At 35.7% G+C, this 27,105-nt stretch overlaps 1 protein-coding gene across 8 annotated transcripts in view; it reads right to left on the bottom strand.

The window, feature by feature from the left end:
- Positions 1 to 933: 933 nt before the first annotated feature.
- Positions 934 to 27,105, bottom strand: part of LOC114875155 (limbic system-associated membrane protein-like) — a 206,690-nt gene continuing 180,518 nt past the window's right edge. For 6 of the 8 annotated variants that reach the window (XM_046286722.1, XM_046286723.1, XM_046286721.1 and 3 more), the window contains one exon: positions 934 to 3,948. In XM_046286722.1, the coding sequence (XP_046142678.1) occupies positions 3,777 to 3,948 (172 nt within the window). In that variant the 3' untranslated portion in view covers positions 934 to 3,776. Of the gene's footprint in view, positions 3,949 to 8,806; positions 9,152 to 9,238; positions 9,497 to 27,105 lie in introns of those variants that run through there. The other 2 variants (XR_006829618.1, XR_006829617.1) reach the window with 1 other exon arrangement.

The following is a 27,105-nucleotide window of genomic DNA, read 5'->3' as shown; positions in this document are numbered from 1 at the left end:
TAGTACTTGTATTTTATATTTGTTGTTATATTCAACAAAATTCATCCCAAAATTCAATTTTCCAAATTCCTCAAGGCATCCAAAATAATTCTTAACCCGATCCGAGTATCGGGTACTCGAAATTTTTATTTTCTCCCACATTTCTGCTCTTTACTATCATACACCGCCAGCTTAATTACAAACAGAATAATAATTAGAATTTCTTTCTAATTTTAACAACGATTAACGTGAATCAAATCCGTGTACCATATCTTCAATCCATAAACGTAACATCAAACGGGAATGTAACCTTATTAAATTCTTAACAGGATTCGTAATTAATCGTCCTTGTGCGGAAATTTAACGGGTAATTAACAGTTTGCTTTGATCTCGTGTTTACAAAGGGCTCGTTCATTCGAAATCGATCAGTTAAACCTCTTCGAGCTGTTCATTTGGATGGCTGTGAGATCGAAGTTCCAGTATAAACGCATCAAGAAACGTCGATACACGTTGAAGCAGAGTTTCCTCGATGCCAGATGGACAGTTTATTTCATTGCAAAACACCCTATGGGCCGTTCGAGTGAAATATCCTTGAGCGATTCGACAAGCTGATGGCTTTGGAAAGTTACAAACACTGTTGGTGAGTAAAAAAATGTCCGAGAATATCAAGGTACTCGAGGACAGATTTAAGGATTGAGCGTCCTCGAAGTTTCCTAGACGCGGTGTAAACTTTGCAAACAAAATTATGGAAAACACAAAGTCATTCTCCTTTCTTGTAGAGTGATACCTGATCTATATTCTACTTTAATGTATGCAAAATTATGTAGATTTTAAAGAAAAGAAGTGTTTTTAATTTAAAGTAATAGAATCATTACTAAAATTAATTTCGAAATTAAAATAGAAGGCATTCTTTGAAAAATAAAATTATAACTTAAAAATTTTGAAATCAGGAAATTGGGAAATTAGAAAATTAAGAATTTACACCTTCCAAATATTCTACAAATAATTTTTAAAAAATTTTCACCTTATTATCAATCACATTCTGTCAATTATTTTCTGTATTCAAGATCATCGATTATCTCTCAAAATGACCTGTATTTATGGAAACGCAATGAGATTAGAATTTTCGAACCTCTTCGCTTCGTTTCTGTCCAATCATGGATTCGAGGAATTTTAGATTGAAAACTACGACAAGCTCGTGGCTCGTGAAAGAGTTTTCTATTCTTCCACGTGTCTCGAGTATGTATATCGTTCCTAATTCTACGACTTATCAATTTTATTATACGTACACGGATATGTGATGGCCTCGTATGTCGATCCGACATTAAGGATCTGCAGCGGTGAGCTCGATTTCGGGTAACATTTCGGAATTCAGTGATTTCGAGCAAGAACTAATGTGGACCAGTTAGAACTCCGATATTCGAGGAATGTTTAAACGAACGAGTGAAATGGAATTCATTTCTATTTTTCACTGACACTTCTTTTTTCTAACCAACCCCAGGAAAATTATACGCTTCAGCAAGCTGGGAAAATGAAACGCAGAGGAGCTCTGATTGTTTGAATGATCCCATGTTGAAAATATTTTCTGCTTTAACCCTTTCGCATATTTATACAATTTTGAAACAACGTGTCAAATTTTTTTGTTAAAAATTACAAATCTTTTTCTACTGCATATAAATAATTTGTACAATAATAAAATAATTATTGGTGATTTAGAAGTGCAAATTACATTTGCCTTTTGGTAATTCTTCAAAATAAATTTTATTGAAAATTCAAGATAAATTATGAACATTTATAGAATTTAGTAAATTAATAAAATCAGGAAATGCTTCCATATATTCAACAACCTAAGTAGACTTCTTCGTAAGAGTAATTGTAAGCTGTACTCTTTCATTAAGTGACTGTGTTATTCCAACTTCATGCAGCTCAAGCACCGTATTATTCAAGGGTTGTCATTTTTACCACGCTGTTCGAGACTTCGTGCAATTCAAGTACCGTGTTATTCCAAGTTACCTGTAATTCTTTCAAGGGTCACCTGTCATTTTTTCATCTTATCAACAAATAAGCTTCATTGAAATCGTGTGAATATTTTCTTTCGTGATAATTGTAATATTTGCAAAGGCTCTAAATATCAGAAATAACAAAATTTCAAAACCTTAAGGTTCGAATAAAATTCAAATCGATTCACAAAAATGTACAACAGAGGGTTGCGAATAGTTCTCATTATTCATGGAACATTCCGTCGTTTCGCCAATGTCGCGAGCGTATTTTGTGCAGAATTTTTGCGAGTTGAACGAGCAAAAATCGTCGTTCGTGGATTTTCTTAAACGTCAAATTGATTCCCGGAAAAAGTTCCTTGTCTCTGGCACAAAGCTCGCTGAAGCAACGAAGAGAAACCAGTAAACCAACACCTATTAATTTCTCTGGTCCTTTCGTAGGTGGCTCGTTTGTCACTGTCAGACGATACTATTAACCGGGGTGGTGCAGCATGCCGTTTGATCGCGAAAATTATTGCGGCTGCATGTGGAATTGTCACGGAACAAGTAGCGCTCATGAAAGACTGCCTTTATCGCAACAACGCTTCCCGAGCGAAGATTTAAATTCTTTGCTACTCGTTGTTAACCAGAAATAACTTTTTCCTACAACGAGCTACTTGTCGATCGCGTGATCCGAATGGCGATTTAAAAATTATTGGGGTGTATGATTCATACCGTCAATTATTGGCCCCTGTCTTAATTAGTTCTTCAACTGAAGCATACTTAATGATTCTTAATATAAAACTTTAGTATAAAACAGTATAAAATGTAGAAAATGAAAATAATATAAAATTGGGGCTCTCTCCATGGTCCGCCATTCGATAGTCAAAATATAAAATGAAATCTACTTAGCCTAGCAGGTAATTTTAATTAATTTTCTTTTCAAATGAATTCTAAATACTAAAGAGAAGCAAATTTCTTCTAAATAATCCTAAAATCTCTCGATCGGAACAATCGCCTCTACAGATTCAACAAGAAACTTAGCGGTGATTCAGAAGAGAGCCAAGATAAATGTCCTGTCTATTGGGTATCATTCACCTAAAGAGCTCCTTGACACTGTCTCTCGTGTTCCTTAAAGCGCCATTTAGTTCTGTCTCGTTTCGTAAAACATCAGCAAGAAACGTTACCCAAAAACATGGCGTTCACCCAACTTGGCAGAGATTCCGGTTCGCCCGTTTGATCGCGAGTACCAGCTGCACAGATCCTTATTATCATGGACGCTAAGCGTCTCGGTTGGATCGCATCGAGTCCAACTTGTATCATACTAAACACCCATTTACATGTCGTCGAGTTCTCTTCACAAGAGTTCCATCGACTCCGTCTCCCCAATCTTCATAGAAACGGTAAGGTTCACGTTCGCCAGTCTTTTTAGGCAACGGCGCACCTCGAGGAAAGAAAAGAAAATGAACAGTTTGTCACTGGTGATCGCCTCGAAACAACCGATTGCTATTTAGGACACAGTGTAGATTTATTATACTCGATTCGCAGGCGATTTGATCGGCTAAAAATGATCGTGGATATCAATGAAACGGTAAAAGCAGCGACGTCATCAGTCTCGAGTGTTCTTTTCATTATATTTTTTCATATTTTTTCTTTCTTTTCTTTAGGAGTCTCTTTGATGATCACTGGGTCTCTCTGCTCTCTTTGAAAGCAAGATTCGGAACGATGTTGGGGCACAGGGTGGTCGATGCTGGCAGTTTCCTTCCTTCGACTTGCTTCTTCGCTTCATCCCTTCTACCACGCTCCTTTGCCTTTGTCCGATTACGTAAGGGAGAAACGGCGGTTCGGTTTCGTTTTTATTGCATGGCACCGTGATCGACCAGTCACCTCGCGAACGAACCGGCGTGCAGAAGCAACAGGAGCAACGCGAGCGTCCTCGTCGCTGCACCGCTGTTGCTCGAGTTTCCGTGTTGCATCGCCGCTGGATGCTCTCCTGTAACATGCAATAAGGAAGAAAATTATCCCGGGAATTAAACTCGGCGCCGTAGAAACCGTCACGGTAATCTTACATCAATGTTAATATCGTGCGAAACGTTGCTACGCTGATCTCGGTTACGTTCAGTCGTAAACGAGCGTATGAAGTTGTATTTAGGCTGTTTGAAATTTAAAGCTGCGTTTATATCAGCAGATATTGAAGGTGCCGAATGCCCAGTGTAATGGGTATGAAGGTTATTCTTTAAGGTTAGGTTGGATCATAGCTAAGCTAAGCTGACCCAACCTTTTGGACGATTTTCAGAGGGAGATCTAATCTGATTTCATGACATAAAAGTATCATAAAATAATACTCATGGTGTAGAAATTCAAAGTTCCAAATTTAATAAAAATGACTACATAAATGTATTATTCAGATTTTTAACACTAGAATTATCAAAGCAGTTTCTTATTTTAAATTACAAATCTTATCAAGCTATTTTGTTGGATGTATGTATTAAATTATGTTTCATCCTCCATCTATTTAATTTTCTATATTATTTTCAACTTTAAAATAAATGTGCATCACACATTGTTTAGTTTGTTCTTGAATCATCAAAATAAAAAATAATATTTCAATGAATTCTTAAGGTCCTTTTACCTTTTATACTGTACAAATTTAATATGTATTCATTAAAGAAACTTTCATTAAACAGTGGCCGAGTCTATTCTTGAACATAAATGTATTATTAATATTTTTACCACTAAAATTACCAAACTAGTCAGAATGACTGGTTTCAAGTTTCTTATTTTAAATTACAAATCTTATCAAGGTATTTTTGTTGAAATGTAAGTTGGCTATTGTTTAGATAAAGAATGGATCTATTTAATTTTCTATATTATTTTCAACTTTAAAATAAATGTGCATCACACGTCAGTAGTTCTAATATTAATATACATTGTTTAGTTTGATCTTGAATAAAAAATAATATTTCAATGAATTCTTAAGGTCTTTTTACAATTTATTTTTCAATTGTACCATCATTTATATAATATTCTGTACAAATTTAATATGTATTCATTAAAGAAACTTTCATTAAACAGTGGCCGAGTCTATTCTTGAACAGCACACCCAGTTCATCCTCTCTTTTCGCAGCTCGTATTCACGTGTGTACCTCGGTTTATACTTGCACCGCCTCGGGCAACGCGACGGCATTTCTGTCACGCGTGCATTCTTGCCCGTTAAATGCACTAGGATGGCGCAGAATGCAGAGAAAATCGGCTACCAGGGAATAAACCGACTGGATTGTCCAGGATGACAAATATAGGAGGCACCTAAGAGCACCCTGTACACCGACCTGCGCGTGCACGTTATCAATTTGAGAACGACTGCGTTCCACTTTCGCGACTACTACGAACATTTTCGTCGAATAGTTTGCGAACCACCTTGTTATAGAGAACAAGTCGAAAGCAATTACTGGACATTGTACATATTACATGGAATCGAATTTTCAGACTGCAAATGCGACGGTTCTCGCATTCTTGAATATCCGAAAACCATTTCCCATTTCGATGATAATCAACCGTTCAACATTGTAATAAAATTAATAATTAAAAGGAAAAAATTGATCCTTGACTTTCTACATAAATTTCAATTTAAATTTTGATGTAAGGAAAAATTTTTTAAAATGACTGCTTTCGTTACTCTATGCTCGATACTGTTCGTATATGCAGTGAATATTAATTAATTAATTTGTAAAATATTGGCGAGTTTATGAAACGAATGGTAGATAGAGATGTCAAATAGAAAATTCAAGAGGCAATCAATTTTCTATTGTTTCGTTTAATGAATTTCTTCGTCGAGCACCCCTATGGTTTTACTGTTCCTGTTTCTTGGGTCGAACGTATTTTTTCTCTCAGCATGCCGCTACTATTGGGCTTAATTTATGGCGTGCAATTCGACAAACAACGGTGCGCTGCAAGAAGCAGTCATTTTTCAGTGAAAACGACCATCAACATTCACGGAGAAAAAGTAGCAGACCGCAGCTGCGGAATAACGTCGAATTTCTGCCACTGCAAACGTATCGGTTACCCGGACCGTCCATTCTTACTATTGACGTACGTTAAATCAATTCTGACCCTTTGATTGCAGCAAATCGATACTTTGTCTTTTGAAATAAAGGATTTTGCATTATTGAAAATAAGAAAACATGGAAACGGCTCGTTACTAGCAATAATTTTCTCTGTTTCAATTTGTAGAAAATGAACTTTTAATCATTGTTTTAAAACAAGTTTCGTATCCGTGCGATGGTATGTGTACACACCGCAAAATTTCCATTTAACTCAGTGCTTTTCACACTTGCAGCCATTAAAAGGCAATGGGTTCTGTGTATTTTCGTGCACCAGTTCAGCACAAAGAATCTCGTTAAATTAGAGTCCACCGTAATTTCGAAATCCCCGGCTCGGTTGGTCTGAAGTCTCTTTTCAAGGGACGAAAAACTTCTCGGTACTTGGCTGGTAGCACGACTCGACGCAACACGCTTCTCGTCTCCGTTGAATTTAGAAACACATCTCAACCCGACTCGTTGGAAATATTTTATGGAGTGTCACGTGTTCGAACGCACGCGAAGATGTGTAAGAATTTTTAACAAAACTAATTGTAAAATTTAAAGTAGCTGTTATATTTTGTAATCAAGCGTGCAGATTTATTATTCAACAACCGTGAAATGAAATATATCGAAAATATTATTTTATTTAGAAATATATTTTAATTTTAGAGCAAGGGTAGTAAGAGCTATTGAAACTTTAATTATGTAGTGACATGTGGAGGTAATTGGTGATCGGTACTATTAATTTCTAAGCAGTATCTGTCTCCTTTAAACTGGAAAATGAAAGGATTATACTCTGAATAATGATAATTAAAGCGTGCTGTACGATACATCATGTTTCGCGTCATTGATTGATAGCTTCTACTTGACGTGAAAAGACCGTCTGACCATAACGCCATTATACTACTTGGCAGAGACTGACCACAGGGCGTTCTGTCTACAAAAGATTAATGTCTTTCTTTATTACTTTAAATACTACATGCTTCTGTTGTAAATATAAATGCAGTGCTTAATAATATAATAATTCTTGTATCCACTATCAGCTTCAATTTTAGAGTCGTCTGTAACAAAATTCTTTGAAATTTTTATATTTTTCTAAACTAGATTTATAGGATTTTCGTAGTATTATATAAATTCATGAAGAATACAAGTTTCCTTTCTAATTCTTTTACATTTTTAAGTGTGAACTTTCTAATACACATATTAGTGTTAGGAATAAGAGTTTTTGTCCCAAGACTTTGCCAGTTGTTTATTTTTTCTCCCTTTTCATGGGCCTTGCTGGGACTACACCTAAATTAGTGTATTCCCTTATCCCTTGTACCACTGTATCTCTTATATCTCTGCATCCCTCATATTCCTGGATCTCTTATCCGCGCATCCCTTACAGTTCCGCATCCCTTACAGCTCCGCATCCTTTACAGCTCCGCATCCCTTACATCTCCACATCCCTTATATCTCTACATCCCTTATATCTCCGCATCCCTTATATCTCCACATCCCTTACATCTTCACATCCCTTATATCTCCACATCCCTTACACCTCCACATCCCTTATATCTCTTCATCCCTTACATCTCCGTATCCTATACATCCCTGCACCACAGAGAGAAAAATCATGCAAAATTTAGTTCCAATTTTCGCCGTCAGAGGGCGCTGATTCAAGCTCGAGATTTTAGTTGAAATTTTTGCCGCTAGAGGGCCAAAAACTTAGCAAAATTTAGTTCCTTTTTTCAAAACCAGATGGCGCTGATTCGAGGTCGAGATTTTAGTTCACATTTTTCCCGCTAGAGGGCCAAAAATTTGGCAAAGTTTAGTACCTTTTTTCGCCACCAGAGGGCGCTGATTCGACATCGAAATTTTAGTTCACATTTTTCCCGCTAGAGGGCCAAAATTTGTGCATGATTTAGTTCCTTTTTTTAAAACCAGATGGCGCTGATTCGACATCGAAATTTTAGTTCACATTTTTCCCGCTAGAGGGCCAAAATTTGTGCATGATTTAGTTCCTTTTTTTAAAACCAGATGGCGCTGATTCGACATCGGAATTTTAGTTCACATTTTTCCCGCTAGAGGGCCAAAAATTTAGCAAAGTTTAGTTCCTTTTTTCGCCACCAGAGGGCGCTGGCGGTAAAAAATGATGCGAACTTTATTTCAAGGATGTCAGGGATGCGGAGATATAAAGAAATCAGGGATGTAAGGGATGCGGTGATGTAAGGGATGCGGAGATGTAAGGGATGCTGAGATGTAAGGGATGCGGAGATGTAAGGGATGCGGAGATGTAAGGGATGCGGAGATATAAGGGATACAGGAATACAAGAGATAAGGGAATACACTAATTTAGGGGTAGTCCCAGCAAGGCCCATGAAAAGAGTGAAAAAATAAACAACTGCCAATGGAGGCCTTGGTCCATAGAGGGGAATGGATTAATAAGTAACTGGGAAGGGTGGTATCCGCGACGCCCCTAAAGAGGGATAAAATAATAAATGACTGGAAACGTGAGCCGGGGCCCATAGGGAAAGATAAAATAATAAATAAAAGGAACGTTCAGCCGACGCCCTGAAGAGGGATAAAATCATAAATTTTATTCCGCTTTGATGAGTTTATTTAATAAGAGAAAGGAGTAAATAAAATAATTAAAATAAACCTCAAAAGGAAATTAGTAGTATATGTGTTTAGCAGGTTGATCCGCACCCCTCGGTGGTCGCTACAAGACTGAGGAAGTAGCACCTCGTTCTAGGTTATATTTCTCACATTGAGAAATAATCAACTCAGTTGCTCTTTTAAAATGATTTATTTACCAAAGCGAATGAAATGAATACAAATTTGGTTTACAATTATGTTAATAATGTTTCCATCTTGTACTAGTTTTGATTAATTTATAAAAAATAGAGTCAGAAGGAGTTTAAATTGTGTCTTTCCTGTTGTCAATGAGAGGACCGGTGAAGGAAGCACGATTGTCCACCGACTGTGTTCTATACATGCAGACCTAACTGTAGCTGGGGGTGTCTGGGACTCCAAAATCATGACCCCTCGAGAACAAAGGGATGTCCAGTCTTTTTGTATCTGCAGTCACTGCATCACAGTTCTTCTTCACCGAGAAAATGCACGCGACTGTACGAACTACACATTCAAAGGCATTAATCAGACTGAAAATCGGGAGAAAGTGTTTCAGATCTCTCTGGTGTAGGTTAAGTAACCGAGACTTACGTAACGTTCACTGTGTGTATCGGGAACCGTAGCGTGTCTACTAACAGTTTATACTTCGTTTTAATGCCGCTACGCCGATGTTGTACATAGTGTCGGTTTCCTTTTGGTGCCAAGTTCACGTTCCTGCGTATGTTGCGGTTGTCGTCTACCTATTCCACTTGCACTACTGCGGCGTGTATGTATGCACGCTGATCAATGCACGGTTTTAACAATTATTTTCTGCACTGGTATAGCTGTGTAAGGGCCGGAGAGTACCTCCTACAAAATGGGTAATTGATCTCAGATTTTAAAGTTTACAAATTCAAAAATTTTCAAATTTCTAAATTACCAAATTCCCAAATCCTAAAATCCGAAAATTCACAAATAGCCAAATTCTAAAGCTTAAAAATTTCTAAATTTCTAAATTACGAAATTCTCAAATACCCAAATTCTAAAATCCGAAAATTCCCAAATACCCAAATTCTAAAGCTTAAAAATTCCCAAATTTCTAAATTTCTAAATTACTAAATTACCAAATTCCCAAATTCCCAAATACCCAAATTCTAAAGCTTCAGGAATTCCCAAATTTCCATATACCCATGTACAAGAAAGATTAGAAATTCAGAAATTCGCCTGAATTAAGAAATTCATGGATTAAAACTTGATTCCTAAGTGGTTAAAATACCAGGAAACTACGAAGAAAGTCGGCTACAGCGCGTTCAAGCACCGTGATTCCATTCAGCATTGAAGAGACCGCTGGAATTTAGTAGTGTCGCTGACGACGCGGTTTTAATGGCCGCAAAACAGAAAACGGCAAGGACACAAGGGAACATTGAAGCAGCCATGGTATTCTGAAGCAAGAGGCTGGAACTTTGACGGTGAGACTTGCTCAGGAAATGGAGGTTAGTCCGGCATCGGTATGGCGCATCGCAAGAATAGGTGTGCAGATGTTTCCGTACAAGATCCAACTTGCCCGACCTTTGAGCGAAGAAGCCGCGTCAAGACGAGAGGAGTTTGCGAATAGAATCTGTTCAATGATCGACGAAGAGAGAAAGCTTTGATGTTGAATACCATCATCTCCAGTGATGAGGCGCATTTCTGGATGGATGGTTACGCGAACCGTCAAAATGATCAAATTTCGGGAAGCCAGCAGCCTTAGTTCACTGTTTTCAGTGATGAAAGTAACCATAAATCAGACACGTTTATCCTGACAGTATTCGCATGAAAATCTCAGCGAAAATGTACCCCATATATTGAATTTCTTATTTATTATTATTTGAAAATTGTTAATATTCATTGTCAAATAAACGAAGGAAAAATACCTAGCAATTTATGGTAATTTATTGAAAATTTGTTTCTATTTTATCTTGATAAAAGCGCGGTTTAATATACGTAGGTTCAAAAGGGAAATTTTACGAAGGTTTTCTTGGAGAAACCAAGAGACTTGATGGATGCAAACACCCAGGAGGCGTGTTCTCAACTGCGTCATCAATTTTCAGTCGAATCACATGTGAGTTTGCTCCCATGTTGTATACCACAACAATTCACCGTTAGACCGAGCGAAAATCGATATTAGGCTTTAAAGGGTTAATTTAACTCGGGAAACTTAACAACAGACGCAGCCTTTAGTGTGTCGTAATTGGTGCAGTGTGAAATTATTGATAAATCTTGGGAATTGTTATTGGTATAGAATTGGAATAATTATTATTGAACAAGTTTGTTTTATTTTTTTAAATATCGTATCAAATGCTTTTAGAAAATTAAATAGAAAATCATTATATGACATATAATTTAATGTTGAAAGAAGAAAGTAATTCTGTTTTATGAAATTTAGAAAATATAGAAGAGGATGAATTATATCAGTCAGGGGGTTGAACTTTTAGACACGTATCGCACGTCAGATTCAAAGAGCACAATTTTCCCGCTCTTTTACCACGTACCAAAAGTCGACGTGGAGTAATCCAATCAAATCAGGAGACGTAAAAGGAAGTTTCTGTTGCACTTTCAGAGGCTTGAGTTTACTGACGATAGAAACGTTCGAAATCGGAGAAACTTCGATACCAGCGAGACCATCGAAAGGATTGTCAGAAAATTCCAAGCTGGATTTCTGTCCGAGGATACTTTTAACGGAAATGGAATTTAATCATAATATTACTGGAGATGATTGAAAGAAACTAGCGATAGTTTATTGCCAAGCCATTGATAAGATGTGTTCTTAATATTGACTACCATATTTTCGTTTGGAGCTGATTCACTTTGCAGTTATGTATACAAAAAATAAAAATACTGTCATTTGAATGAAATGAACCATTACTTAATTGAGGGCGTAATTTGGACCTTCTTCTGGGGTTGAAATCTGGAATTTTGTACTTTTGGAACTCTGAAATTTGGAAGATATAATTTTGGGATTCTGAAATGGAAATCTGAAATTTTGAAATTTTGATAATTCTGAAATAATGGAATCTTAAAATATTAGGCCCTATCTTGTTAGACAAGTGTACTTAATTAAATTTCGAATTCATCATTTACAGTTTACAGAAACACTGAAGTGAATTACAAGTAGTGAAGCACGTTTTAAGGTAGAAAAGTGGGCATTAACTTTGAAGAGATGTCAATTATGCAATGAAAGAAAGTTAAGAAGCAGGGCGTAAACAGAATTTCTTTTCAATAAGAAACCTTTCAGTCAACATGTAACTTTGTAGCTAAGCAATCGTGGATTACAAGAAAACTGGCTGAAGCTTTTTCAACTGAAGCTTCAAAAGTTAATACCTTACAAGATGTATTTACGACGTTTTACTGTGAAGTATTAAACGCCACAAGGAATTGAAAAAAATTTAATAATTTATGGAATAAAGTGCTGAAAATTATAATTCTGTCAAACACTTCAGTGTTCACATTGTATACTTAGAAAACAAATAAGGAACAGAAATACAAATGTAAAAGAAATAAATAAATTTTTAACTTAAGAAGCAGAGATTGTTTAACGTATTAATTTCTTCAAACAAACCATTACAACTAATGAATTGACGAACAGTTGAAATTGATTAGCGCGAAGTTAAATGAATAGTGGATAGTTGAGGTACACCATGAATCAATATTAACTTCTGATAATATTGCAACGCATATTAATATCGAGTTTATCATTCAAAACGTGGTCAAATCTACGTCAGCGAGTACCAAAACTTGAATATCGAAACTGGCAATATCGATAAAATTACAATTAACGAATCGAACACGTTCGTCATTAATTAGCCGGATGTCGAATTTCAATGTACAATACTCACAATTTGAATAATATATGTATGTTACCGGGTTTTATACGATTAATTCGATCCTCTCAAAGGTGAACGAACACGTACGTATCTCTGAACGTTAGTTTACATACGACCTTTTATTAAAATAATTATTACACGTGACAGGAAATGGCTCACCCAATTTCCTACGTATTGATTTTAACCAGACTTGGTATAAATTGAAACAATGTCACAAGGTTCATATTTGTCCAGGACAATCGATCGCTCAGATTTTAACACCTCCTTCGTTTTACATTATTATCTATTACTAATATGAATAGTGTTTTTTTTTATTTTATATTTAAGTATGGAATTATAATTGAAAAATAGAAGAAAACTTTAATATCGAAGGGGTTAATTAAGCAAGAGCGATCGTTCCGAATTTTCATAAAAAATTACTTAAACATATTATTGAGTGCTACCGTGAAGTGAACTGAAATGAATAAAATATTCTCAACTCTTGTTCAACGAGTCCTCGAAATATTGTTTAGCAGAATATCTCATTCGAATAAAACGTCCATAGAAATAAAATTCATAAGCTTGCTCGAACGAGTTTGATTTTCAAACAGAGACGGCAGGGGGAGAGAAAGAAAAGAACGTTTATGAATTTTTTTTTTTCCTTCGTTCCTCATTTACGTCGAAAGTATTTTTAATTAAAGAGTTTTTCCACAGCTCGAAGCGCTTCTAGAGAGTCTTCGACGTTGCACGGTTCTATCGAATTTGAACGAAAATCGATGCCAGCGACACACTAATTAACAAGTTTGAAATAAAGTTTGAAAGCTCGTCGACTTTTCTTTGAGCATCAACGTGAAACGTGTCACTAGAAATTCGGTGAAGTAAGGAGAAAAAAAAAAGATAGGAAGACGAAGGAGAAAGTAATGATTCTTAGTAGTGCTTCCGATCTCACGTACCATCAGGCAAATAACGTTTCGAGGCTAAAATAAAACGTCCGGAAGCTTCTCGTGGCGCTCGTTTTTAATTTCCCAGCGAAAGACGAAATTGAATCTGTACGGTGTAGAAGGTATGCAAGTGCTTCGTTGAAAGCTGACCGGCCAAGTAAATGTTTAATTAAATTTCTCAGCGAACGAACTATAACGTTCACGTTGTTTCTGTTCGCCAATGTTTAAAATACTCTGCATTTGTTTCTTTGAACTTGAGACATTAGATGGTGCATTAGAATAACATTTGTGTCATTGTTTTGTAATAGTAGGAATTTTCTAGAGTGTTTATAAATTAATTAAACACATGAGAAGATAAATAAAAAATAAAAAATATTTTTAAAACTCGAATAGGATTATCACACTAAAGATAAAAATTCCTGGTCTGAATATTTCAGTTACAAAAGGATTTAACTGGAGTAATACTTAAAATTTAACAGAGAAAAAAAGTATGGCAATTAAAACAGTTTCGACCAAGAACTAAGTGGAACGAAATATAGATTGAATGCCCTATTTAAAATCTATGGAAGGTTTATATACTCAGTACACTTTCTAAGTATATAGAACTGTGTCAAGGAGGTGGTAATACGACTTACGAATTCGCGATGGAAAAGTCGACGCGTAATTTTCTATTTTTCCAACTTTCAGATCAATCTGTCGCTGAGAAATATTCGTGATGTATTTGCACATTTGCGTTCTAGATTTTAAATGACACTGGTACACTTCAAACGAAAAGAAAAAGAATGAATTAATCAAAATTTGTAAATATTTTTCTAAGAAAACGACTTGTTTAAGGCTTCATTTAGAATAATTTAATATAAACTAATTCAGATATACCCTGTTATGATTAAGTTTTAATAAAACTGTGTCATAAATTATAATAATTATAATAATTATATGATTGTAACGTATATCATGAGAAAATAAAATCTATCTATTCAATTTTAGTAAGAAATTATTTCAATTTTCCGACTGAACCTTCCTGAAATCTCGCCTAATAAGTAATGCAAATGATATTCAAATTGAAGAAATACGTGTTGACTAGATTTTGCGTGTTCGAAAAGCAACGGAAATCATTTTCGCCGGATTCAAGCTGGCTTGAAATGCAAATGAAAGGTGTTAAAGTTTCATCGTGAAATGCGGGGTAGCACCTTAGCACAATCGAGATTTGTAATAATCGATCGAAAAGAGAAGCCCATCTGCGGTCCTAATCAAATTTCCCATAAGATCCAATCGTATTTGATTAATCACGGGATTGCCAATTTATCTAGGGCTATTGGTGGCCACATTAGCGGTTCTATATAACTGTGTACTTGGATTTCGAAAGCCAGTTTCAGATGTATGGAAGCAATTAGCAAATCAGCTGTCGCCAATGTTTGTTTACGACTGATGAAGGCTACGATGTTTTGGCCATCATACGCACACCCCCACATTATTCCCTCGACCGCCCTTACATTTACAAATCACCCTTATCAGCTCTAAAGTATATCCAATTAATTTTTAAAATGGAAAATCAAAAATTACTTATTGAATTCATCATTTTTTTAAATTCGAACCTTAAACAGTAAATATTAAGAAGACTAAGAAAATAATAAAATTAATTAATAATTAACTGAATTAATCTAATACAGTCTATATAAATAAAAATAATCAGACAGATTATTCGAACGAATTCTTCAAGATCGATTCTTAAACGATATAAAAACAGCATCCTAGGGGAGTTGATTTAATGTAAAAGCTGTTTGTTCCTTTTACCCGAGCTCAGATTCCCATGAAAATCCTGATCGTACAGTGAAGCCTAGCACAGCGACGTCGCGTAATCCCATTAAAGTGCTCTGATTTGCAGTGACTCGTAGGAAAAAGGATGGAGAAGAGGGCGTGCACCGGCAGCCAGCGAGAATTATTGCGGTTTTTTTACGAGACATTAGTAGGCGGGTATCCGGGTCGCCGAATACGCTGCTGCTAATACAATGTACCCGAGGTACGTCGTGAATGAGGCAAAGCCAGGCCGACGCCGAGTATTCATCTCGGAAACAGGAAGGATGAGGGTTCAGGAAAGAGGGAAACCCGGTCGAGCTATGTAGCCAAGTTCATCCCACGGAATGGAGAAGGGTAACCCAGACGTAGGCCACGTATGCTGCTTCCTGTACCAGGTGTCTGTATCGTTTCTACCGGGCTATTGAACTTACAGGGTGTATCGTCTTGAAAAAATATATCATACTTCGAAATCGAGAAGAAAACGTTTTATGAAAGAAGATATTATTTTGGACCTGACTTGGACACCTGGATCACCTATCAGATTATTTCATTATTATCTTCAGAGATCGTGGTCTTAAAAATTCCTTATTTAATTGGGGTGTATCTATGCATTACAATTAATAGCTAATAAATATTCGAAGTAATTAACCGTATATGAGGGTATAATTACATCACGTGTATTTTCAGTGTAAAATGAAATAATAAAATTTTGACTCTGTAAATATCTCTGGGAATTTATTAATTTTTAAGAAGATAAATATAAAAAAATTTGTATTAAGTTGGGGTAGGTTTAGTAGAGAAAAATTAGAAAAGGGGGTAAGTAGATGATTTCTAAAGTTGGTATTAAGTGTTAAGGTGTAACGTAATGCAGCTCGAAGTTGGAATAAATGTTAAGGCATAATTTCGTAAGAAAATGAAAATAGGACACCCTGTGCATAGCTACGTCACGTGCACGCGCATAACCAATGCCCATCTTTGTGCTTGAACCCACCAGAATAACGATCCCTGGTTTCTCTTGCAAGAAGAATAAAGCTTGTTGGTAATCCCTTACAGCTGAGAGCTTGCTTTCCACCTCGGATTAGTCAGTTTCTAGCGTATGCTGCTATGCGTTGATATATTAAATGGAACGTTCCCTTATTTTTCAAACAACAATGAAATTAATTAACTAAATCATTTTCTGTAGAAATGAAATATTTTGTACAAGTTAATTTCCACAGAAAAGAAAACAGGAATATTATTCGAATTTTGAATGTAAACGATACACAGTTCACGTTTTTCACTCTGAACGATGTATGAGAAACGAGGGAAACCTTTTTAATTTTATTGCAATAAATTGATCGCAAAAATCCGAAAGGTTGTTTAGCAGACCGCGGTATCAGCGGTTTACTGTTCGCATTAATCCATCGAAATAAATTTCCCAAGCGAATTCAGCTAACCTCAGGCACCAATCAGGGTAGAATTTAGTATTCACCTCTGTGTGCTTAGGTTATCAGCAAAAACGATCAATATTCTTCAGCGCAGCGATAAATGATTAAAAAGAGCATTCAAATTTGCTGCGATCCTGTGTTACATCGAGATTTACTGCGATATCACTGAGGGGTGAATGATTATTTGCATATCTTATTACTATTATGTTAAATTTTCTATAACTTCTTTTATTCCAGATAATCTATTCTGAAACCTCCGAGACAAATATTTTACTATTTCTTTAAACGAAAGGTTCTTATCACCCGCACGGGGTGGTCCACTGGGGGGTCGCTGGCTAAAAAAAAGCAGAAGTGAAGAGTAGAAAAAGGCAAGAAGAAAGAGCCCAGAGAGAAAGCTGGGAGAAAGCTAGGAGAGGAGAAAGAAAAGTTTAAAGTTTTCAGCACCCTGTTCAATAACATTTCTTTGAAAATATCTCGAGAAGTACGCATTCCTATGTCACATAACGCTAATGCTTTTTTGCATAGAATCAACAGAAAAATATGCATTTCCATTAAAAAAAATGATGTAATTGTTAATTGCACGTACATCGTTTGCGCTACGGATGTAGTGCTCTTCGAACCATTTATCTTTCTCTTTTGGTAATTTTTCGTGAACGGAGTTATAACCCGAAACAATTGCGTGGCCCACCCTGTATGTTTTGTAAATTCAGGACCCAATTGAGGCAGCTTTAAAATTACCTGACAACGACTCGAGTCACGCTAAACAGCACTGTCAGAATCATCTTGAGAAATTAAATTTGCAGTCTTCCTGCCCCATTCGCGTCTACTTTCTTACCGGCTACGGGAATAGGATAAAAAATTACTGCGAGACACGTAGTTTACGAGTATTCCCCAGAGCACGGATACGTGAACCCAGAATCCGTCGCAGGCGTCGCGGAGACGTAAAGCTTATGCATTTTTAATCGAATAGCTTCTTCCGACTTATCCGTGACCACTTACGCCACTTATTCAGGATTCTACTGAAAGTGAAACTATGCAGGATATCATAGTTTACATCATTTCACATTTACATAATAATATAAACATAAAGTAACAATTTTTACAAAATTTTGACAGCTGCTGTTGCGAAATCTCTAAATCTGATATATATTTATGAAGGAAATTGAAGAATCTAATATTTGTAATATTTAAAAACAAATCTCAGATCTATCGGTAATTTAACACGGTACCAGAATTAAAAACTGAAGATTCAAACTACACATATATCACGAGTGTTGTGACATTTCTCGACACTTATAAAACGATTTTTCGTTATAAAACAAGATTTATATCTTTCCATTTAACACGTTCGTTTGAAAGCCATTCCCTTCCAGCAACTCCCCATTTAGTCTCCAAATAAAAAGCTTTTAGTTTTATCAGATGTGACAGTTACTAAGCTTCACCTGAACTGGGTCAACTAATTTTTCCAAATCCTTTTCTCTCCCTTTAACGCTTCTGTTTTATTCATACCTTGCCGATCGGATAGCCTTTTCTCTGGTATTCTTAGCGAAGTTATTGTTATCTGTCTACGACGTTCTCTTCCAAAGGAATTAAATAGAAGAACCTTTCGCTATCCTTAAAATGTCAAATGTTTTTCAATGCATCAGGAAAAACAAAATACGTCGTTTTGTTGTAAATTTCTAGGAAACGAAGCACCGTCGATGAAAATTTAATATCATTGCAAATGCTTTACGAATTCTGGTAACGTGCGCTTCAATTACATATAGAAATAGGATTCAAATACCGTGACAGGGCGTTGCATCAAATGACCGATCAAATGACAATCAAATGCATCGAATGATTGATTGATTTCCCTCTGTTGAGGACGACATTATTTAGGAGCGAACGGCTCCTCTTTGCCCACCGAAAAATTGCCATACTTTTACTTCTGTTTCCCATCATCGACGTTACGTCCCCCTTTTAGTCGCCTCTTACGACAGGCAGGGGATACCGAGGCTGTATTCTAAGCCCCCCAGCCACAGGGGGTGCATCGAATGAACGCTTTCGGAAGGTAGAAAGTATAAATGATTTGATGATATAAAAGTATCGCGAAATAATATTTACATACGGTTAGAGTTCGAAAAAAATAATTGAAGAATCGGAAAGTTCATTAGAATTTTGGGATATAAGTGATTGAAAATCGAATACCCAATAATGGACCACTGATGTATGTTGATTAAATCATTCGTTTTAATGAAGAACGAAACATTCTATACGAAGAATCTTTTTATAGCCACTTTTAGTGAATTTTAAGCTGCAAATTGACATTTCTGAATACCACAAGTGCTACTTCGCGTTAGTTTTACGTCACGGGACGGTGTCAGAGTGCTTTAATTGACAACCAGCCATTTTGCATCAAGAATATCCACGACGTGTTCATATAGTTATTTTTCTCGATCTCTGAGCTTCAAACTCGTACGTCACAAGTGTTATTTAATTATACTTTTATGTCATTAAATCGTGCCAGATTTGCCGAGTTTATTTCTAACTACAAAATCGAAGTAGGTACCATCGGATTATTATTTGTCTTAAAAATGTACAAATACATCTGATTAGTAAAACAGGATACGTTCGCGTGTAATTCCGCTGTAACGATCGTTCGTTCGATTAGGTATGCCAATAAAGCTGTACATTTGTTTCGAGCCCGAGTTTTCCGTATCGTGCGAAACGGTGATACTTCCTTGATTATCGTGCAGCAGTTAGAGCGAGGAATTCTTGAAAGTTCAAACGCAATTAGCGCAAACCCTAGGCGATCGTAGCACGTGAAATATCGTGCTTGCCTGTACGTTGTTTCGCGTAATATCGGTTCCTTTTAACCCGTTCGATCGTTTCGCCGACTTGGTTAACAACGCCGAGGTATTCTCATTTTACAAAACCTAATTAAAATAGAAACAAACCTCTGAACACAATATTCTTGTCATTTCCAGAAAGAATATTTATTTATTTAAATCATAAAATTTCAAATTCTGTTGAGCAGACAAAAAAATGATAATCGCACTCTGCTTTAAAAAATGTTTCATACCAATATTTCAATCCTGAAACACAATTGTCACGATAAATCCACGAGTGTGAATATTTTTTTTCAATTTTTATTTTAATGAAATCCGAACGATTCGTTTCGCAATCCGTTCTAAATAATACCACCGATGTTATTCCTGTCTTGAAAAATAAATTCAACCGTTTCATTCGGTCGTGGACGATTTTATTGCGCGAAACATTAGTAACATGCATAACGATATTTCACGTATGCATCTCTCCTCTATCGCGAACCGTTCAAATGTTTCTCCGTGACCATCGAAATTGATTCAGATCCCCGAAGCGAGTATATTTAAAGCGAGCCCATTATCGCTTTTCTCGCGGCCACTCTTCATCCCCGTGCCCGTTAAAGGAAACAAAGTTCAGTTATCTAATTTTCATCGTTCGGCGAATTAATTACACGCGAGCTAACCCGTGTCGGCCGCAGCGAATACCATATTTCCACGTTGGACGAGCGGTATTTAATAATAAAAAAAAAAAAAAATAGGTGACACACGATTATAAAAAGCGCGCTGATAAAATGCTGGCCACGGAAGCGAAAGGGAGAAAGATTTCTCGATAGAAAATACAGAATATATCGCACGGTGATATTCGAAAGAATAATTTCCACGCGAGAAGACCACTGTACGAGCATCACGGACGAACGGATTAAAACTTTCTCATCGGTAGCGTAGAGAATTGGTTTAGTTATTGGATACCCTGGCTGGATTGCCAACTCGACGTGGTATCGCGTTGCATTCTTCGCTTTACGCTTTCGACTTTCCAATTCCTGTCCACTCCATTTTGTAATCCTTTATATATAGAGAGCTTTCTGTTTTCTCTGATTTCGCGTACAGATTGGACAGAATCTACGAGTAATAGGTGAACAAATTCAAAGACCATAACTTTACCAGAGAAATAACGATAAGTCCTATAGAGACAGGCCTACGGTTATCGGTGGAGTTAATTTTTAATTCCATAAAATTACGACGGTGCCAAAGCCGACGCATTAATCTAATGCTCCGGGAATAATGATGTCAAACCAAGCGTAACGTCAGTGGAGAGAGAACACCGCAAATTCGAAATGCATACATATATGTGTGTATCGGCGTAGCAGTGACGTTATTAGCATTACCTGTTTATCTGTTTGCACGTGTGCAAAATTTAATGTGGAATTTTGGAATAAAATAAAATAAAATGGAATTTCATGTCACCTGTATGTTCATTTTATACAAAATAGATTTTGAACATGATTATTGCAAGCATTAATAAGTACTTACATAAGAGTTAGGTACGCATGTATCGGGCACCCGCCCGAACACGCCCGATTTTTCCCGCATATATGTACCTAGCATTACCACAAAACGTAACGTTAAACAGCTATTTCTAAAGGTAATCGCTAAACTGTGCCCACGTGTTTGTCACGTCCGGAACGTACCATTTCATTTTTCCTCGATCTCTTTTAATTTCAATGGCTGCGTGTCCAACAGTTCGTGCTAGCCTGGCTTCCACGGCATTAAAGGATTATCGACGTTATGTGCTCCGACGGGGTATCGTTTCGTAGAATTCAACGGAACGTTCCATATTTTCGGCTATACGCCGTCAAGGGAATCGCCTAATTATTTTAATAGCACTTCTGGACTCTTATTTAAGCGATACACTCGCCATCGGCACGTTAAAATGAAATATTCTTAATTTAACTAATTATCATTTGATATTATGTTTTAATAATATTTTTTGAATGGAAGTATCGAAAGGAATAATATTAATGTCGATGTTTCAATAAATGTTCAGTGGAGTATCAATAGATTGTTAACGTGAATTTTAGTTAATAGAATCGATGGCTAAGGTGGCTTGTATCTGATACAAGCCAGAAGGAAGAGGCCGTTTTCTTTTCTCCTTAGGGGACTGCGTTGACAGGAGCCATTTCTCGGCTGCGAAATACGAAGGCTGATTCCGTATTATCGCGGCATGTCGACGTCATTCCGCGGCTTTAATTATGCATCTAGCCGCAGCCACGGAAGTTTGCCATTTATTGCTTTCACCACATTAGAACTGTCTCTTGCCTCGTACCTCGTTTCACCGTGAAAGATTTAAATGTAGATAACAACTGGCTTTTTCCACCCTTGGGAATCAAGTCGACCCGTTAATTCTGCATACTAGATAACTTAAATTTACACAGTTTTGATCAACCATTTCCTTTTGTACTTAGTTCTTTTCTAAAAGTGGCAGCGCATTTATTAAATTACAATTGTGGCTCTCTCCATGGTCCGCCGTCCGAGAGTTAAAATTTCTTACTTTTTTAGGAAAAGGGTCGATCTAATCCTATTCTATAATTAAATTAGTAATTTTTTGTAATCACAATTTTCGATGATTTCGATTTTCTATTAAAAGAATAATATCGGTCAAGTGCCATAACTAATTGAAATTAAGTTAAGGTTAACGAATTAAAGTTTAAGTTACTCGAAATTACAATTGATTAGACAGATTGATTGACTGTCTATTTGAATGCAATGGTAATTTGAATCCCGATAACGAATGTCATTCAAGGTTTTCTTATAAAACGAAAACGTTTCTGAGAAAACGCTACTCTGATGCAATCAACGTCTTTCTGATCACACTTAGTGAGTTGCAATTGCATCGTGTTCTCGATGCAATTTGCTAAACTGTGGTGCCAAAGACTGCAACACCTTCCTGGAAGAAACTACAACCGGCCCTTTGAGGATATCTAGAAAATGGCTCGATAAGCAAGTTAAAATAGTTAAAGTTTTCCAATTACGTGATCGTGATCGCCTACGACTTCTCGTTAAAATAACTTTAATCGTTACATGTAAATAGGCCCTTGCCACCTTGTTAGCGGTATCGTATAATCATCGTATTCGATAAGAACAATGCACTTGGCTCTGAATAAAAAGCAATGGTGAATCTTCTTTCAAATAATCTAATTCGATCTCTTATTAACAATAGAACAACCAAACTGCTTAAAAATGATAGATTGCACTTGAAATTGCCTTTTTATTATATTTAAATAAAAACCACGAAAATCGTAGAAATAATTAAATCGAGAACGATGAAGATCGAAGTCACTCTTCCACTGATCCAATAATTTGCATAGAAATAACTTTTTCACGTACGAAAAGCAAGAAACGATAAAGTTCAAGTTAATCGCTCTACGAGACAATCAGGTGAAATTGAAAGATCAATCTTTTTAACAATAACGATATTTTTTAAATACATAAGAAACTTTATTAAACAACATTGTTCATTTTGAATCACAACTATTGCAATTAGTATTACACCCTGATTCTCCCAGAACTATTTATCTTTTTCTGCAAAAAGACTTGACAGATGCATTTTGCAGTTCTCCAGGGAATCGAAGTTCTTACGATCAAGCGAATTTTGCGGAGATCGAAACAAATGATTGTACGAGGGTGCTACATCAGCTAAATACATCGCTGGATCAAGGGGCGGGTTAATGGGAGCTATAGCCCCGGGCTTCTCTAAAATATTATTTCATTTGGAATAAATTTCAATTTTTGAACCAAGGGGGATCCGATAGCTCCGGGCTCTAGAAATATTAATTTGCTTCTGGATAAATATTTTATTTAAACAAAGGGAAAAGAATTTTCTATCGTATCGATCGAACAATTTCGAGCCCTTCGCCTTTTATTAAATTATACTCTTCGTTCAACACTCCATCGTAAATATGTTCGCAATCTTTTCGCTCGTTCGTTCCGGCTACCCACGTTTACCTATCATCTAACCTGTTCTCGGGACGATTATCTCTCACGCAAATCGAGCATAGACCCACCTTAGTCGTAATTCGCTGTCCGCGCTCCTTTCGTGTCCCAAAATGGAGAGTCGAGTAATTGCCAGGGGCCCCGAGAGATAGTGCGACAGAAACGTGTCGAGGATCACGCCGATTTAATAGAAATTCGCGCCAAAACTAATGCCTCTTCTACCATCGGATTTATGCTCCCCTTAAACGTCCCTATGTTTTACCGGTGATCAATGTTTAACCAAGTGAATTCCAAAGATACGTAGGTATATTGGACGGGGATATTACATTTTTTATCGGGTCATTTCGAAACATTAATCAAGTTATATTAGAAATTGTCAGCCATGGCGAATTTAAACTCGGCCAGATATTGCTGTTGTCACAGCTGTCAGTTATACTCCGAATGATTCCTTTTATATAAATGTTTAATATTTCGTTTGAATTAAAGTGACAAGTGTCATAATAGAAATCTATGAAATAATTAAATATGTCGGTGAAGGAAGATCTCATAAAGAAGAAAGTAGAATTAAAAATTTAAAGATTAAGTGCAGTTCCTAACTCTGCCAGTAGGTGGGACAATTTCCCTTCAACTTATCAATTGCACATTTCAACTTTGAAGATGATTGGAATCTGTTTTCCTAAAATTCAATAATTGAAAGTTTACTCAGAATATTATAAAAATTGTTAATTAGTTCCTAATGGCTTAAATTGAACAAAATAAATTACTAATTATCCATCCAATCATCTTTTCCTAAAATACAATTATTGCAATTTCAATTCAAAATATTATAAAAATTATTAATTAATTCCTAATGGCTTAAATTGAAGAAAATTACTAATTATCCATGCAAGTATTTCAACACCTAATTACCTAGAAATTTGTCCGAAAGCCGTGTAGCAATTGTATTTAGTTTGAGCACGAGGGGTACATTATACGACACTCTCGGCGCATCTGGTACACGCACCGTTCTTAATTAACACGATTATGAACAGCAGTTTAAGCGTGGCCTGTCGTAGGCTTATTAACCGTCAATAAACGGTAGGCGAGCAGTTAATCGGAAGCTGGAAGTTTCATGCAAAACGGATTAAAGATAAAGGAGGTTAAATAGCGACCCTATAAAACGCTCGGCAATTAAGCACAAATCACCGTGGAAATTGTGCTCGTTACGCGTATCCACTCTTTTATGGGTAGGAAAGATGGAGATCGATACACGAGAAACTAGAGTGGAAAGCTTGCAGAAGTTTAGCTTGACTGAAGATAAATGGAAGAGAAGCTTCGGGGGATCGATAGAAAGATTCTTCCTACGGTTGTTCCTCGCGATATGGAGTTGTTCGCTGGCAATAAGCTGGAATCGATATCAAACACAACAAGAATAAGTTACATCGATTGGATGAAAGATTATGTACAGTCGATCAAATGCTAAACCGGTCTACCTTGAACTCTATTCTCGTCAACACCTCAACGTCATTTTCATTCATTAATTTATTATAAAATCAGTATCATATTCTCATTGAATGAAGAATTCTTTTTATATTAATTTAGATTCTAAATTATGAAAAGTTTATACAATTTTGTTATATTTGATATTATTTTTTGTATAATTGATTATTTATCGTGACTTATAGTGTATTTTTAATTGAAAAATTTTGGAAATTTCAATAATCTCTGAACGAAATCGATCAATATTACTGAATTATTTGTATAATTCCTGATCAGCTAAATCAGCTAAACTTAATGAACTACAAACTGCGATTAATATTCAATGGCCTGTGATATGAGCATCTATATCTCTTTAATAGATAATATCTACAAAATACAGAATGGTTGTGAATGCACCGTTGCATTTATAGATTTCTGATAGAACTATTTACATATGTAAATAACTTTTGCATTTAATCAACGTTCAGAGAAGCTAACATTTTAGGAGAACCAATGACTGAAAATAATTTTCTACAATTTATAAAATTAGAAAAGTTCTACAATTTTCTACTAATTTTACCGCTAATTATAAAAAATATAATTTATTCTTTTTTCTGAAATATCCTATATACAAATGTTATAGACTCATATTTATTTAAAAAATTCTTAGATATTCTTCAAACTTTCGAAGGATTGTTAAGGATATTATTTGTTCAGTTAATATTTTCAACGTGTTCTAGAACCCATAACTGATAATTGATATCCACACGGAACAGGAGACACGAGTAATTTATAGAGGTACGGGTGCCGGTTTGCTGGAAAAATTTGGCACCGTTTCAAATCGTTGTAAAGTTAACCGAGCTCGCGCAGATGTATCGACATTTACTGGTTAGCTACGATTCGCTTGATAAATTGCACGTTATTATTTTGCATGTCGGTGTATATGTTTATACGATAATGAATAAATTTGACATTGTGTTTAATTTCTGACTGAAAAAATTCGAATCTGAAGAATCTGACTGACAGGTAGCATGATCATTAATTAATGAACTACACTGATTAATAATTAATTATATCAACTGAATAAAATACTTAAAATATTGTAAATAAAATATAGTTGCAAATGCAGTTCAGAAATGAGACATTTTGCATTTATAATTTTATTATTAAAGTTAGAATTATGAAGGGAAATTAATTAGTGAAATTACCTTTAATTATAAGTTTGCCTATGTTTTTTAATAAGAAAATATCTTCGTATTTAAATTGTTTATTATTAAACAAAAAAAATAATACTATAGCAAATCAATATGTTCCAATACCTGCCATACAAGTACATCCTCTTTAAGATGAACTATCTTTAACGATCCATCCCTATAAATAATATACACAATATCATAAAAATGAATGAATAAATAAAGCACCCATCTCTCCAAAATTGACTACAATAAAAGTAAATAACTAAAACCAATTAAAAAAGAAAAATATTTTATAACGTTGAAACAGTATATCGATACTGGTGTCCTATGTAATTTTTGCAATACCTAAGTTACAAAATTGTTCCATGAATATTAAATAGAACTGTCAATTACTCATCCTACGATTCGTTATATTTTAACGTCATCGGGTAATCACTGTTATGGTGTCAATTATTCACGTGGAATTATTATTGTAATACCAGTTGATCGCTTGTATTATTCCGTCGAAGAGTATATTCTGTTTTATCGGCTTGAATAAAATACAGTTTACGCTAAATTACGTTGCACGATCATCAGGTCTGATCCCTTGCAGTGACCTCGTTCCGAAATTGCTTGCTTTTATCACCTTCGATAGAAAACCTCGCCATTTTTTCCCTCCAGATAGAAAGTATTAACTACAAATGTATAGTGACGGCACGTGGTCAGTAATGAGTTCTCAATTAACTTAATTAAAGAAAAAACCATGTTCTTGTACACAGATTAATGAAGCAACACAAATTTAAGCATTTCTAATAATAGAAAATAACTAGTCTTTTTAAAATTATTTTTTCAAAGAAAGAAATAATTTCAACCACAAAATATTCCATGGCAATGTCACCGACACTAGAATACATAGTCGCCTCGCTTTATACGCTGACTACACTCCGCTTGTAACGAAATTCAATGTTTTCCAGGCTGAATAAATCGCAGTAACAATACTCTTTAGCAGCCCGCGTAACAGTAAATAATTTTTCCGCATGAGAAT

This window comes from Osmia bicornis, chromosome 8 (assembly GCF_907164935.1).
Source record: "Osmia bicornis bicornis chromosome 8, iOsmBic2.1, whole genome shotgun sequence".
NCBI lineage: Eukaryota > Metazoa > Arthropoda > Insecta > Hymenoptera > Megachilidae > Osmia > Osmia bicornis.
Note: the sequence above shows the minus strand (reverse complement) of the source record. Positions and strands in the feature narration are given on the sequence as shown.